This window comes from Fringilla coelebs (genome assembly GCF_963513975.1).
Source record: "Fringilla coelebs genome assembly, chromosome: 1".
Taxonomy (NCBI): Eukaryota; Metazoa; Chordata; class Aves; order Passeriformes; family Fringillidae; genus Fringilla; species Fringilla coelebs.
In genome coordinates this window covers 152,833,391-152,849,041 of record NC_140028.1, presented here as the reverse complement: position 1 = coordinate 152,849,041, position 15,651 = coordinate 152,833,391, and the positions used below count along the sequence as shown (strand labels likewise).

Genomic DNA, 15,651 nt, shown 5'->3' with positions numbered 1-15,651 from the left:
TTCCTAAAGCAGGGAGAAAAGCAGAAATACAAACCGGACTGGATGCACTTCTCAGCTCACCTTTAAAATTCACTTCACCATTTCACAGCAGAGTGCCACTGGCTCTCCATGAGGGATCTCCAGGCCTTTCCAGGAGACTGGAGAATCCCTGGGAAATGTGTGAATCCAGCAGGGCTGTCCCAGCATGGAGCTCCTCAGCTGTCTTGGCAGGGCACCGCCGAGGTCCTGAGGATGGCAGTGAGCAGAGTGGGGCTGAGGATGGCTGAGAGCCAAGGGGGATCAAAGCCAGCAGGGAAGCACTGTCCCCTCTCCCAGACCCAGGTGCTGGGCTCCCTAAAGCCACTGCCCTCTGCCAGCTCCTCTGTGCCTCCCCATACCTCACTCTCCTTGCTCCTTTGGCCGCCCCTCCTCCTCATTTTGCCCCATCCTGCTTTTCCCCTCTCCCCATGCTTTGCGGCACTTCCATCTCCCCCTCCCATCTCCTTTTTCCTGTCCTCTCCTCTTCCCACTGATCCCATGCACAGCCCTCAGCAGCCTGAGGACAGCAGACCCCTTCAGAGATCCCCTTCTCCCCCACACCTGGATCACCATGCACTCCTGGAGTTTGGAAGCTACAGAAAGGGTTTCTCCCAAATCCTTCCTGAAATCTCCTCTTTTCCAGCAGAACCCCACCAGGTTTGCTGGCCCTGTCTGCCGTGGCAGGCAGTGTTGTCTCACTGCTCCTCCGTGCTCCTCAGCCCACCAGATTGTCCCATCTGCCGTCTCTTGCCTCCATCTGAAATTCTCAGCTCTGACACCAGAGCTGCATTTTCACACTGCATTTTTGTAGCTCCCGGCAAAAGGTGATGGAGACTCCTGGGTGCTCCTGCAGGGTGGCTCCAGATTCCTTTAATAGATGCAAATTGCACACACAGATCGAACCACGGAGCTCTGGAGTGGGGTGGGTGGGAAGGGACCTTAAAGTTCATCCCATTCCAGGGACACCTTCCATTACCCCAGGCTGCTCCAAGCCCCATCCAGCCTGGCCTTGGACACTTCCAGGGATGCAGGGGCCGCCCCAGCTTCTCTGAGCAGCTGTGCCAGGGCTGGACAGCCCTTTCCATGAAGGGATTTGCCCTGATTCAGCCTGAACCATCGGCACAACTTGAGGCTGCTCTCCTTTGTCCTGTCCCTGTTCCCTGGGAGCAGGGCCCAGCTCCCCCAGCCGTCCCCTCCTGTCAGGGCCTTGTGGAGTCCTTCAGACACTGTTCCCATGTCTCCCTGGGTCTCCAGCTCTCCCCACTCCCCACCACTCTTTCCCGGATCTCTCTTCCCCTGGGCTTTCTCCCATGGCTTCCATCTTTCCTTACATGACCTGCCCCAAACTGGACCAGCTCCTATAAACCCTCAGCCATCCCTTGTGCTACCAAACAGCTCCCAGGTGGTTTTAAAAGGTTCCTACCAAACAGCTCCCAGGTGGCTGTAACTGGTTTTCTAAGCACCCCAGGATGAGGTTCTGAGTGTCAGAAGCAGTCTGGGTGTGCTGTTCAACATTCCCATTTTTATAAGAACCAGGATGAGGTTCTGAGTGTCAGAAGCAGTCTGGGTGTGCTGTTCAACATTCCCATTTTTATAAGAACCAGGATGAGGTTCTGAGTGTCAGAAGCAGTCTGGGTGTGCTGTTTAACATTTTTGCAGTCACCGCTCTCTCGGTGGCAGCACAGCACCTCATTATTGTGGTGGGCATCTGCTGGCACTTGGCACCTCTAAAGGCTGGGGGTTTTAGGGGGTTTTAGAACAAGCCAGTGATCCTGTTGAGTTCCCAGCCTCCTTTGCCAGCCGCCTTCCTCCTTCCCTGGGTCCAGACCAACGCTCCCTTGCTCATTCTCCTCCTGCTGATGGAGCCTTTTCTTCTTCTCCTTAATGATTCCTCCCTATTTCCATCTCAATTTGGCCTTTCTGATGTCTCCCCACATGCTTCTGCTCCCCTTGTAACTGTCCTTAGTAATTTGACCTAGTTCCCACTTCCCATAAACGTTTTTTCTCGAGCCTGAGGTCAGTGAGGAGCTTGTGGTGCAGCCAGGCTGGTTCCTGCTCCGTTTCCTATTGGGATGGCTCCTGTGTGTGCTGCTTGCAGCGTTCCTTTGAAGTCCCTCCAGTTTCCTTTGCTCCTTTCACTTCTAAACCTGCCTCCCCCCAGATCCTGCTTCCCACTTCTCCAAACCTTTATTTTTCCCTTTTCTCCATGAGGGGTGTGAGCTTGGCCGCTCCACGCTCAGCCCTGGCTCCTTTTCCTGCTGCCTTTGTGTCCCAAGGCAGTCTCTGGTGCTGGTGGCTGGCCGTGCCCCGCTCTGTCCCCCTCCCAGTGGCACCAGTCAGCCCCGTGGTGACAGTGGTGACACACAGCAGCTGCCGTGCCCGTGGCCAGCCCAGCCCTCGCTGGCCTCAGCGGGCGCATGCCCAGCTCCTCGTTCCCACACTGGGCATTTTGCAGTTCACAAAGTTAAGAGGATTTTGCTTTTCTCCTCTCTTTAAATCCAGCGTGGAGTGGGTTTAGTGCTGGAATCGCTCCCAGTTACAGCCAGGCCGTGGGTAATGAGGAATTGGTGTTTCCCAGCCCCAACACTGGGATCCCCCCGGGGCTTTCTGGCTGCACAAACAGCAGTGACAGCCCCTCCCGGCCAGGAGGAGCCCAGCGCTGGTGGGGACACCACCATGTCACCAGAGCTTCTCCCAGGAGCTCCCCACAGTGACCCACAGGACACGTCCCCTCCCGGACCTTTGGCTCAGTGGGAAGCATCCCGGGGTTCCCCACACAATGCTGGGGTCAGCAGAGCTGCTCCCAGGGATGGGCCAGAAGGGTTTGGGAATGGTTCCTCAAGCCTGACCCTCCTTCCCTGGCAGCTGGGACAGCAGGGGTGGCATCCACCCCACCACTGTGGCTGCGTGTCACTGGAGCCAGGCTCTGCTGGGGCACAGAAGGACCAGGCAAGGGAAGGGACACAGCCTGCCTCATCTTCCAAAAATTCACCCAGAGAAAGGGTGTGGGGCCAGCCCCCAGGCAAGGAAATGTCCTCAGAGGTGTCCAGAGGGGGACAAGGGACAGGCATGGCACTGCCAGCTCCTGGCACCTCAGGGAGGGGCAGAGCAGCCTGTGATCCCAGCAGAGCAGCGTCCTGGGGTGTGGAGCACAGTTTGGGGTGTGCAGGGGCTGACGGGGACCACTGAGCTGCTGCCACCTCCTTCTCCAGCCCTTCCTGCTCCTGGGCAGCAAAGAGCAGCTGAAGGAATCATGGATGAGCTGAACCACGGGGAATCCAGGCACTTGGCTGGTGAGTCAAGGTCTGGTGGGTGAGTTGGGACTTTTGGCCTTTGAGTCAGGACTCAGCCGTGATGGGGACTCTGGGCTGGTGAATGCGGACTCAGACCAGGAATGTGGACTCTTGGTCAGTGAGTGGGGACTGGGCTGGGGAACTGAGCCCCGTTTGGTGAGTGGGGACCCTGGGCTGGGGAACTGAGCCCCATTTGGTGAGGGGGGACCCTGGGCCGGGGAACTGAGCCCCGTTTGGTGAGTGGGGACTGGGCTGGGGAACTGAGCCCCATTTGGTGAGGGGGGACCCTGGGCCGGGGAACTGAGCCCCATTTGGTGAGTGGGGACTGGGCTGGGGAACTGAGCCCCATTTGGTGAGTGGGGACCCTGGGCTGGGGAACTGAGCCCCGTTTGGTGAGTGGGGACTGGGCTGGGGAACTGAGCCCCGTTTGGTGAGTGGGGACTGGGCTGGGGAACTGAGCCCCATTTGGTGAGTGGGGACTGGGCTGGGGAACTGAGCCCCGTTTGGTGAGTGGGGACTGGGCTGGGGAACTGAGCCCCGTTTGGTGAGTGGGGACTGGGCTGGGGAACTGAGCCCCGTTTGGTGAGGGGGGACCCTGGGCTGGGAACTGAGCCCTGTTTGGTGAGTGGGGACCCTGGGCTGGGAACTGAGCCCCGTTTGGTGAATCAGGGCTCACCCAGTGAATCCCCACTCCGGATATTTTGTCTCAGGCAGCCGGAGCCTGTCAAGGGAAGAAAGGCTCCTTGTCTCGGGGTCGTGGCTCCGGTCCTGTTATGTGTCTGCGGGATAAAAGAGGACGGCGGAGAGACGAGGCCAGCCCCACTGGCCGTGCCAGCTCCCTGCCCGCAGCCCGTGCCAGCCCTGGCTGCCCACAATGGGCCCATCTCCCCTCCCAGCCAACCAGCCAAGCATTGAAATTTAATAGCTCTGGCCTCTCTGCATCCCATGATTAGGCCCGTGATTAAAGCCCATGTGTTGCTCTGCTTGCTGGAGGCAAATTCCTCCGCAGGGCCGGTGAAGGCGCCTGCTCCCCGCCCTGTGCCGCGTCCCAGCGGGCCCTGATGGAGCCCTCGGACAGCCCAGGGCTACCCGAGCCTCGCCGCTCCCTCCGCTGGGGCAGGCAGAGGGGGTGAGGGCTGGGCTGGGCTGGGCTGGGCTGGGCTGGGCTGGGCTGGGCTGGGCTGGGCTGGGCTGGGCTGGGCTGGCAGCCCCGGCACAAACGGAGGCACAGCGAGGGACACGGCCCCCAGAGCCAGGGGCGCTCCCGGCCGGCTGGAGCGGGCAGGAACCAGGAACGGAGGCTGTGCCCGCCCGGGGCAAGCAGGAGCACCGGGAAGGTGAGTAGGGTCTGAGGGAGCAGCCTGGGGGAGTGATGGGCTCAGAGCAATGCCCCAGGGCAGGGGGACACGGGGACAACCCCCCCAGTGCTCCCAGCCTGGGCACGAGCAGGAGCATCCTTAAACCTGCTGGAGTCCTGGTGACCCACTTTGGTCCTGAATCCCATAAGTCCCTACAGCCCGTGGGGGGAGCAGCTGGAGCTGAGGATGGCTCCTGAATCCAGGGCTCCTCTGTGGGTCATCCCTCACGGCCCCAGACAGGGAGCTGAGGAGCCCCTGCCTGGCTTTGCAGAGGGGACTGTCCCACCACTGCCCACGGCCACGCTGGGCTCCTTGGAAGGGACAAAAATGGGTGGGCAGGGAATGGGGGCACCCCTCCAAGGTGGGCACGGCCGTGTGGCCCACCCAGGATGTGGCCCACCCACCTGGGCTGTGCCAGGCTTGAGAGTCTGTGCCGTGTCACCCTCAGCTCCGGGGTGACACTGTGCATGATGTGCTGTGCAGCCTCACCTGCACGGTGACACCATCCACGGTGGGTGTGCTGTGCCACTGTGTCACCTGCACAGTGACACCATCCACGGTGGGTGTGCTGTGCCATTGTCACCTGCACAGTGACACCATCCATGGTGGATGGGCTGTGCCACTGTCACCTGCACGGTGACACCATCCATGGCGGATGGGCTGTGCCACTGTGTCACCTGCATGGTGACACCATCCACAGTGGGTGGGCTGTGCCACTGTCACCTGCACGGTGACACCATCCACGGTGGGTGGGCTGTGCCAGCCTCACCTGCACAGTGACACCATCCACAGTGGGTGTGCTGTGCCATTGTCACCTGCACAGTGACACCATCCACAGTGGGTGGGCTGTGCCACTGTCACCTGCACAGTGACACCATCCATGGCGGATGGGCTGTGCCACTGTCACCTGCACAGTGACACCATCCACAGTGGGTGGGCTGTGCCACTGTGTCACCTGCACGGTGACACCATCCACAGTGGATGGGCTGTGCCATTGTCACCTGCACGGTGACACCATCCATGGTGGGTGTGCTGTGCCAACCTCACCTGCACAGTGACACCATCCACAGTGGGTGGGCTGTGCCATTGTCACCTGCACAGTGACACCATCCACAGTGGATGTGCTGTGCTGGGATGGAGGGGCTGTGCTGTGTCACCCTCACCTCCATGGTGGCACTGTCCCCAGTGTGCTGTGCCAGCCTCACGTCTGCACTGTGACACTTGGTGACACCATGGCCAGTGTCTCCCCAGGCAGTGTCCAGCTGGACAGACCCACAGACACCGTGAGGGAGGATCCCCATGAGGAGCAGGTGGGTTCCAGGTCCCCCCAGCTCTGGCTGGGCTCCCTCCTCGGCTGCCCCACCCCACTCCGTGTGTCCCTGCTTCCCCTCGCTGTGTCCCTCCGCGGGCAGCTGGAGATGGGGGGTGGCCTTCCCCTTCCTGCAGTGCCCCTTCTGCCCTGCCTCAGCCACAGCACCGCACCACTCCGGGATTCCCACTCCCCTCTAACATCCCTGTGCTCACACAGCCATTTCTTCGCGTCACACACAGACACAGATCCTCTCTGGTCACAGCGATGCCCGTCCCACTCCAGCTCCCTTTCCCTCCCTCCCATCCCAAGGGAAGCTTATGCCCAGTTCTGCCTGTGCCAGGATCCCACCGTCCTCGGGGTTTGCTCAGGTGTCAGCATCTCCTCTCTGCTCCACCAGCACATCCCTCTCTCCCTGTCCCACCCTTTTCACTGCAGTGTCCACGTTCCCGGTGCTTTATCCACGCCTTTACCTGTCCTAGAGCTCCTGTCCTGCGCTGGAAGGGGCTGGCAGAGACCAGACCCGGTGGCGCCGCTCTGTTGCGGCAGTTTGCGGCAGGGTGATGGAAATGCCGCAGCCAGGGGAAGATCCGAGGATCCCACACCGGTGAGCCGCCCGCCGTGCCCGCCGGGAGCGGCTGCCGGCTCCCGCCACCGCTCCTCGTTCTTAATCTCCGCAGCAAACCGAGAATTAATTATTCAGCGGCTCCCAGGACGCCTCGGGAACATCCGTGCCCGCGGGGCTTTGGCCGCCCTGCCCCGGAGAGCGCCGGCCGCGCCCCGAGGTGCCGCACCCTTGACTCCGTGCGGCGATGGATGGACTCGTGTCCTCTCTCCAGGGAACTCCGGGGGCACGGGGGAGAATCCGAACCCAGAAGAGATCGGTTCCTGCTGGAAGCAAGAGGCAGCCACGAGGGGAGGGTGGTGGGAGTGCTGGGGGTCCCTGGGGAGAGATCCCTGTGCCATGCTCGACGCCAGGGGATGGCCACAGGGACCTGACCTTGCCAAAGCCACTGGGACAGTGGCGCCGGTTCTCCTCCACGCAGATGGAAACTGGGAGCTGCATGGGGATAACCCTGGGGGCGAATAACCCTGGGATAACCCAAATGCCATCCTGGGCAGCTCCACTGAAGGAGCCTGTTGGAGCAGGAGTGGCTGGGAGCCATCACCCCGTGTGCAGCCGCCTTGTTTGGGGGGATCTTACGGGGACAGGGATGGAGCAAACCCTGGAGCAGCCCAGGCACCTCCACCAGACACCCCGGGGTGTCCCAGCTGCTCCCAAGTGTGTCCAGGGTGGCAGGATGAGCTGCACCCCTGGCCTGGCAGAAGCAGGAAGGTGCCTGGAGAGGGTGACCAGGGGGGACCAGGCACCCACCACCCGCGGGTGATGCTCAGATGGGACCCTGTGGAAGCAGGGGCTGAATCCCTGTCAGGAGACATGAAGGTCCGTGTTGGGAGATCGCAGGCACCGGCAAGAGGCTTAACTTTAAAAAAAAAAAGGTTTATTTATTTCAAGATCTTACTTTTTTTTTTTCTCCTTTTTTGTTGTTTTTACCTGTATTTCAAAAAAAGTGGGGCAAAAGTACAAAAAAAGTCAGTTGCGGAACGGCAAAGGTTTAGAAATCACAGCGCGGAACGAACCCAAGCGAGAAACACGGAGCACGAACCAAACACCCCCACGACACGGCCGAATTATTACTGGAATTTTTGTTTTCCTCGGTACAAAACACACCAAAGCATGCCACGGAGCGGGAGGGACGCGGGGCGGGAGGAGAGGCTGCGGGAGGGGGGAGCCTGAGCCTGGCTCCGGCCCCTCGGCCGCCCCGGCCCCGCCGCTCACGTCAGGTTGTTCTGGAGGCAGTTGAGCTCCCCCACGTCCTGCTCCCCTTTGCCGCCGTCGTGCTTGGGCGACGTCGAGTTGTGGATGTTGAACGGCTCCTCGTCCTTCAGGCAGGATTTCAGCGAGTCCTGCAGCTTGTGGGGAGCGCTGGGATCGTCCTGCGGGAGAGACGGGGGTCAGGGCAGGGCCGTGACGGGGCGAGACCCAGCGAGGGCACCCATGTCCCACTGACCGCTTGCAGAGAGCCACTGGGGGGACAAATGTCCCCTCCCAGCCCAGATGGCGGCACGGGGGGACCGCGGTGCTCGCAGCACAGAGACGGGGTCCGACCCCCCCGCGGTGACGCCGTCCCCCGGCACAGCCTCCCCACCTCGGCTGCTGCGGCTCCCAAAGCGCCGGGGAGCTGTGCCAGCCACGGGCGCATCCCCCCGGCCATCCGCCCGGCGTTCCCGCCCGGTTCCCGTTCCCGGCCCGGCGCATCGCCTCGTCCCCGCGACAACCAGCCACTCCCGGCGGCGCTTGGCAGGAGCCCAGAGGGGCTGGCTTTATTGCGGTTCCTCAGCGTACAGCCGGTGCCCCCGCGCCGCTGGCAAAGCCGGGCACGCCTCTTCCCGACGTCCCCCCGCTGCAGCATCCTCCGCGCCGGGGCCGGGCCGCGCCCCGAGTCTGTCCCGCACCCCCGGCAGGAGCGGCCCCGCCGGCACCGGCGCCGGGCTCCGGCCGTGGGGCGGCGGCTGTGCCCGCACGCTCCCGCTGGGGGGGCAGGAGGGGCCCGGGCCTGGGGGCTGCCAGGGCGGGCCGGACCGGGCCGCGGTGGTTCCGGTGCCGCCGGTGCCGCGCGGAGAGCGGCAGACGGACGGGGACGCCCGAGCGCCGGCGTCGCACGGGGACGGGATCCCCATCTCCTGGGCAGTGACGTCCGGCCAGTCCGGAGCTGGTGCCATTGGCCGCAGGAGCCCCAAAAACCCCGGGGGTTTTTCCGGGGGTGCTGACCCTGCTGACCCCTCCTCATCCTCGGAGTGCTGCTGCGTCCCAGGCACCGTGTGCCGAACCCTCCGGCTCCGGAGGGGACGGGGAACGTGTCAGCGCCCGGCGAGACGCCGGGGAGCGGCACCGAGTTCATCCCGAGGTTGATCCTCTCGGCAGCGGGGAGGGAGCCGGCCCCGGAGCCTCCTGCCAGGGCGGCTAGGGCTGCTAAAGGCGGTCGGAAGACGGGGAACACCGGCCGTGGGTGGGGGAAGGCTAAAGGGACCTACGCTCCTCCTCCGGCTCCGCAAAGCCCTTCGCTTCTCTCTGTTCCGAGTCGAAAGACAGCAGGTCGGAGGGGGATCCCGGGGATGCCGCGGGGTGCACCCGGAGCGTGTCATCCTCCAGCACCCGCGGCCATCCGCTGCTCCTGCCCGGCGATGCCGCAGCCAGGGAGCACCGCCTGCCCGGCCGTCCCCTCCCGGAACACTCCGGCACAGCCACCCCTGCCACCCTCACACGGAGCCAAAGCCATCGGGAGCTCGGGGTGGTGGCTCCTGGGGAGCCACACCGGCAGGAGGGGACGGGGAAGGGACGGGGGTGACACTGCCCCCCTGTCTGGCCTAGGTCCAGTTTGGGTCAGTGGGCACCCAGCAGCGAGGGGACAGAGCTGTGACCGGGGCAGGATGGGGACAGGAGGGCAGCGCTGGGATCGTGGAGGGGTCAGAGGTCACCAGCCAGAGGGACAGGGATGGGACAGAAAGAGGGACGGGGGGACGGTGCCACACAGCTCCTTACGTTTGGGTGGGAGCCCTCGGCGATGGTGGAGAGGGAGAAGTTGTCGTTGTGCAGCTCGGACGGGGTGCGGTATCTGCGGGGTCAGGAGAGCAGGGTGAGAGCAGGACCCCCCGCAGCCCAGCCCGCCTTTTGGGGTGACCCTGCTTTGGGGGGGGAGCTGTTCCCAGCGCTGGAGGTCTGGGGGAGTAAATGTCCCCAGCGATGGGAGTCTGGGCTAAATACCCCCAGATCTCAGGGCGTTGAGGGATAAATCTTCCCCGCTCTGGGCGTTTGGGGTTTTGTAACCCCAGCTCTGAGGATCTGGGGAGCTAAATGCCTCCAAGTCTGGGGGCCTTAGGGACTTAGTGCACCCAGAGATGGAGGTCTACGGTTTAGATGTCCTGAACTCTGGAGGTTTGGGGACTAAATGTCCTTAGGGATTGAACTGGCGCTAAAGGAGCCCAGTGTGACATTTTGGGGGGCTCGGTGCCCCCAGCTCTGGGGGTTTGGGGGTAGCTGGGCTCTGGGCAGGAGAGCGGGAAGGGCAGCCCGGGGCAGGGCTGGAGAGGCAGACCCGGGAGCTGGCACGGAGCCTCCCTGCTAATTACACTTGGCATTTCCAAACACTAATTAACAGCTCATTAGGGACCGGGCTGGGAAGGCTCCCTCCTCCCTGCTCCAGGAGCTGGCCAGCAGTGGCCGGGGCGGGGGTGGTGACCCCAAACCCTCCCCTGCCACCCCCCAGCCCTGTCCCCGGCCGGACCGTCCCCGATGGCCGCCCAGCCGGTGTCCCCAGCTCCCAGCGAAGCAGATTAACTGGTGCCAGTCAGGAGCAGCTTTAAGGGATTAACCGCGGAGCAGGAGCCACAGTCACGTCTCCCGCCCCCGGCAGCTTTCCCACCCACCGTCCCCGCGTCCCCAGCGGCACCGGGGGTCCCGGTGACGCCAGCAGGACGGGCCCGCACCAGCAGGGCAGGGGCGTCGGGGGCCGGCGCGGGGTGTCCCCGTCACTCACTTGGTCTTGCGCAGTTTGCTGTTCTCCGTCTTGAGCAGGTAGAGCTTCTTGGCGAAGAACACGGTGAGCATGAAGAGCAGCAGCACCACGAGCGCGGCCGAGCCCACGGCCACGCACATCACCTGGAAGTCGGTGACGATGGACTCGCAGCGCGTGCCCTTGTGCCACGTGTAGTCCTGCGTGTTGCACCTGCCGGGGGACGCGCTCAGAGGCAGCCCCCGCCCCAAAACGCGTCCCCCCGCCCCAAAACGTGCCCAGAGCATCCTCGGGGGATGCGGTGTTTGTACCTGCGGGGGTTACGGTCTGAGGAGGATGGGATGAGCGGGTGACACCCGAGGGGGGTGACACGGAGCGAGATGGGGACACTGGGGCACGCCGGGGGCAGGGTCGGGGTCTCCCAGACTGTGCTGGAGCCCCGCACCAGAGGCTTCCAGCCCCAGCGGCGGCGGGAGCAGGGAGGGGTCCCCCGCGTCCCCCCGGGCTCGGTGCCAGCCGCGGGGCACACCCCGGTGCGTGCGGCACAGCCGGCGTCGCCTCCCGGCGCAATCTGCCGGGCCCGATTAGCGCGGCCGCCCCGCAGGCTCGGCTGCGCGGCCCTGACCTAATTCCTGGGCAGCCGCCGCCCGGGGGCAGGGAAACCCCCCTGCATCCCGGGGGAGAGGGCTGAGGGACACCGAGAGCCCGGAACGGGGTGCCGAGGGGTGCAAGGGTTCGGAATGCAATGAAAAAGGATGGAAAGACTGGGAGCGGGGTGTCAGGGGCATGGAGAGCCCGGGGATGGAGCACAGAGAAGGGAGAGCCCAGGGATGGAGCACAGAGAATGGAGAGCCCAGGGATGGAGCACAGAGAAGGGAGAGCCCAGGGATGGAGCACAGAGCATGGAGAGCCCAGGGATGAGGAGCATGGAGAGCCCAGGGATGGAGCACAGAGCATGGAGAGCCCAGGGATGGAGCACAGAGGATGGAGAGCCCAGGGATGGAGCACAGAGAAGGGAGAGCCCAGGGATGGAGCACAGAGGATGGAGAGCCCAGGGATGGAGCACAGAGAAGGGAGAGCCCAGGGATGGAGCACAGAGGATGGAGAGCCCAGGGATGGAGCACAGAGAAGGGAGAGCCCAGGGATGGAGCACAGAGAAGGGAGAGCCCAGGGATGGAGCACAGAGGATGGAGAGCCCAGGGATGGAGCACAGAGAAGGGAGAGCCCAGGGATGGAGCAGAGAGGATGGAGAGCCCAGGGATGAGGAGCATGGAGGATGGAGAGCCTGGGAATGGAGTGTGTGGGGAGGGAGACTCCAAGGATGGGGTGCAGGGAGGATGGCGAGGTGGGGAGTGGGGTACGCAATGGATGGAATCACTGAGAATGCCAGGCCAGGAAGAGAGAGAGCCCAGGGATGGGGCAGAGGGAATGGAGAGCCCAGGAATGAGGGACTTGGGGTGGGACAGACCAGGAATGGGGTGAAAGGGGTGGAGATGCCAGGAATGGGTTCCAGGGAGATGGAAGCACTGGGAATAGTGTGCAGGGATGGTGGAGAGCCCAGGGGTGGGATGTATGGAGTATGGAGAGACTGGGAGTGGGGGTGCATAAGGGCTGGAAGGACTGGGAATGAGGTACATGGGAATGGAGAGCCCTGGGATGGGGAGCAGGGATGGTGAGCCCAGGGATGGGGAGCAGGGATGGAGAGCCCAGGGATGGGGAGCAGGGATGGTGAGCCCAGGGATGGGCTGCAGGGGATGATGAGCCCCAGGATGGGGAGCAGGGGATGGAGAGCCCAGGGATGGGGAGCAGGGATGGCGAGCCCAGGGATGGGGAGCAGGGATGGTGAGCCCAGGGATGGGGTGCAGGGGATGGAGAGCCCAGGGATGGGGTGCAGGGATGGAGAGCCCAGGGATGGGGTGCAGGGATGGTGAGCCCAGGGATGGGGTGCAGGGGATGGAGAGCCCAGGGATGGGCTGCAGGGGATGGAGAGCCCAGGGATGGCAAGCCCCACACCCCCAGCCCACCGGGCCCTGTCCCTTACCGGCAGAAGGCCCCGTGGCTCTCCACCAGGTAGCACTGGCCGCCGTTGTGGCAGTAGCTGGGCACGAGGTCGCAGAGGGAGCGGCAGGAGCTGTTGTGCCGCACGTACCCGCTCCGGCACTCGGAGCCGTTCTCGGGCGGGCCCCGCTCCCCCGGCCGCGGCCAGGCCGTGGGGCTGCCCCCGGATAGCCCGGGCGGCGGCGGCGGGGCCGCGGCGCGGTGCCCGGTGGGCCGGGGGTCCCGCGGGGCCGGCGCGGCGCCGGGCGCGGCCGAGGCGGGCGGCCGGTAGCCGTTCTCGTCCTCCAGCCCGCCGTCTTCCTCCTCCTCTTCCTCCTCGTCCTCCAGCTCGTCCTCGTCGTCCCCGTCGGCGTAGAAGGAGGTGGTGGGGTAGAAATCGGCGTCGTCGAAGGGCGTGAAGTCGTCGTAGAGCTCGTGCAGGGCCCAGGGCGTGGCCGCCCCCTCGGGCTCCCGCCGCCGCGCCGAGCCGGCCGCGCCCCGGCCGCCCCCGGGGAAGCCCCCCAGTCCCTCGCCCCCCTCGAACAGGTCGTAGTAGTCGACGTCGATGATCTCGGAGCCCGTCCGGTCGGCCGGGGGCTCGGGCGGGCCCGTGGCGGCGGTGACGGGCTCCCGCAGCCACGTCAGGTCGGTCCGGCCGCGGGCCCCCTGCGCCGGGGCCGGGCTGGAGGCGGCGGCCCAGAGCTCCGGGGGACCCCCCGGGTCACCCCCGGCGGCGGCCACGGGGCCGGGCTCGGCCAGAACGGGGGTCCGCGGCGCGGCCGAGCCCCCGGCCGCCGGCGGCAGGTCGGATTCGGCAGAGTCGGTGGCGAGCCGGGGCCCGGGGGGGCTCGGCAGGGCGGCCGGGAGCCCCCCGAAGCCCCCCGGGCCGGGCGGGGAGGCCGCCGTGGGTCGGTCACCGCTCCCGGGCTCCTCAGGGCTGCCGAGGGCCACCGGCACCGTGCCCCCGTCCCCGGGCCAGGTGACGGCTCGGGGGGGCACGGCGCTGGCCTCGCCCTCCCCGGCGCACCCCGGGCACCCCTCGGGCACGGCCGACGGCTCCGTGGTGGCCGCGTCCCCCCCGGGGGGCTCTAGCTGGGGTCCTGCCGCGGTCCCCCCGGCGCTCGTGCTGTTGCTGGGTCCCCCCGGGGGGTCCCCACTCGCCAGGTCCCATTTCGGGGGGCTGCTCTCCAACGAGCCCTCCCAGGCTCTCCCCTCGCCAACGCTGGAGTTTTGGGGGGGCCACGCGGATGCTGGGGGGGGCAAGGAGAGAAAGAGGTGTCAGAGGTGCCCCCGCACCCCTGGGTGGACGTGGCAGCCTGGGGGGGTCCAACAGGTCCCCCACCTGCTCCACCTTGCACCCACCTGGATGCACGACAAGGACCCGGGGGGCAGGGAGAGCTGCACCCTGGATCCTTGAGCCTCTCCCGGGGACTGATGGGGTGAACCCCACAGAAGCCCCCAGCTCTGTGGGTGCCCCCACAGCCAACTCTGTGCCGCCGCCCCTCAGCACAGCCCCCCCAACACAAGCTGCCCCTGGCCCTGCACCCTCGGCTGCCCTTCAAGGGGATCCATCTCCCTGCAAAGGGATCCGGTCCCATTGCAAGGGAAGCCAGCCCTCCCCGAATGAAATCAGCCCCCATTAGGGGATCCAGCCCCCCCGCAGTAGATCCAGCCCTCCTGTGGTTCTTGTGAGTGCACTCCATACACACAACGGGCTGCGGCTCCCCGTGATGGGATCCAGCCCTGCTCCCGCCCCATCTCTGCGAGGGGATCCAGCCCCTCCGGCTGCTGCGGCTGCAGCCGCTACACACAACGGGATCAGCCCCTGCGGCGGGATCAGCCCCTCTGCAATGGAATCCGGCCCCTTCCGAGGGGATCAGCCCCCTCTGCCGCCTGCCTGTCCATCCGGACACACGGCAGGATCCAGCCCTCCCCACGCCGGGATCCAGCCCCCTGCAAGCGGATCCAGCCCTCCTCCGGTTCCTGCCGGTGCACCCCACACACAGCCCCAGATCCCGCCCCTGCAAGGGGATCCGGCTCCCTGCAAGGGGATCCAGCCCCTTCCAAGGGGATCCTCCCCCCTCCGGCTCCTGCGAGTGCACCCCATAATCCCGAGAGGATCCAGCCCCTGCAAGGGAATCCGGTCCCTCCTGCAAGGGGCTCCAGCCCTTCCCTGGCTCCTGCAGATGCTCCCCCTGCACACACGGGGATCCAGCCCTTGCCGCAAGGGATCCGGCCCCGGCGAGGGGATCCATCCTGCAAGGGGACCCAGCCCCACGCACGGGATCCGGCCCTGGCCAGCGGATCCCGCCCGCCCTGCAAGGAGATCCAGCCCTTCCCTGGCTCCTGCAGATGCCCCCCCTCCATGAAGGGGATCCAGCCCCCGGCAGCAGGATCAACAGCATCACCCCCCCGCAGCGGGATCCAGCCCCCGCCCGGGGGATCCACCTTGCCCCGGGGCTGCAGCCCCCGGCAGCGGGATCCAGCCCCGGGAAGGGGATTTCCCCCCCCCCCCCACCCCGCAGCCCCCGCCCGGACCGCAGCCCCCCCCCAGCTCCCCACCCGGGGGATCCCCCCCGCCCCGGGATCCGCCCCCCCGCGCCGTGCCGTGTGTCCCCGGTCCCGGTACGCACCGAGGGCGCCGATCGCCAGCAGCAGGGCCAGGGCGCGGGGGGCGCGGGGGGCGCGGGGGGCCATGGCGGCATGGAGGGACCCCGGCTCCGCCACGGGGCCGGCACCGGCAGCGGCTCCGCCCGCCCCGCTCCGAGCGAGCCGCGCCGAGCCGAGCGGAGCCGCGCCGAGCCGGGGGGCCGGGCCGGGCGGCGGGGGCGGGACCGCGGACGCGGCAGCGGCTCCGGGCACGGGCACGGGCACGGCACCCCCCCGGCATCCCGCGGGCAGCGCCGGGGGGCGCATCCCGGGACCCCCAGCACCGGGGAGCACGCAGCCAGGTACCCCCACTACCGGGGAGCACACAGCCAGGTACCCCCGGCATCAGGGGGGACACACCCCGGTACCCCCGGCAGCGGGGGGGACACACAGCCCGGGACCCCCAGCATCGG

General features: G+C 66.0%; 1 protein-coding gene across 1 annotated transcript; it reads right to left on the bottom strand.

The window, feature by feature from the left end:
• Window positions 1-7,814: 7,814 nt before the first annotated feature.
• CSPG5 (chondroitin sulfate proteoglycan 5) lies at window positions 7,815-15,286 on the bottom strand (the record flags this gene model as incomplete). The annotated part of the gene is made up of 5 exons (XM_084206922.1): window positions 7,815-7,976; window positions 9,583-9,655; window positions 10,577-10,765; window positions 12,594-13,839; window positions 15,223-15,286. 5 exons carry the CDS (start codon window positions 15,284-15,286, stop codon window positions 7,815-7,817), a joined length of 1,734 nt encoding a protein of 577 aa, XP_084063048.1.
• Between the last annotated feature and the right edge of the window lie 365 nt (window positions 15,287-15,651).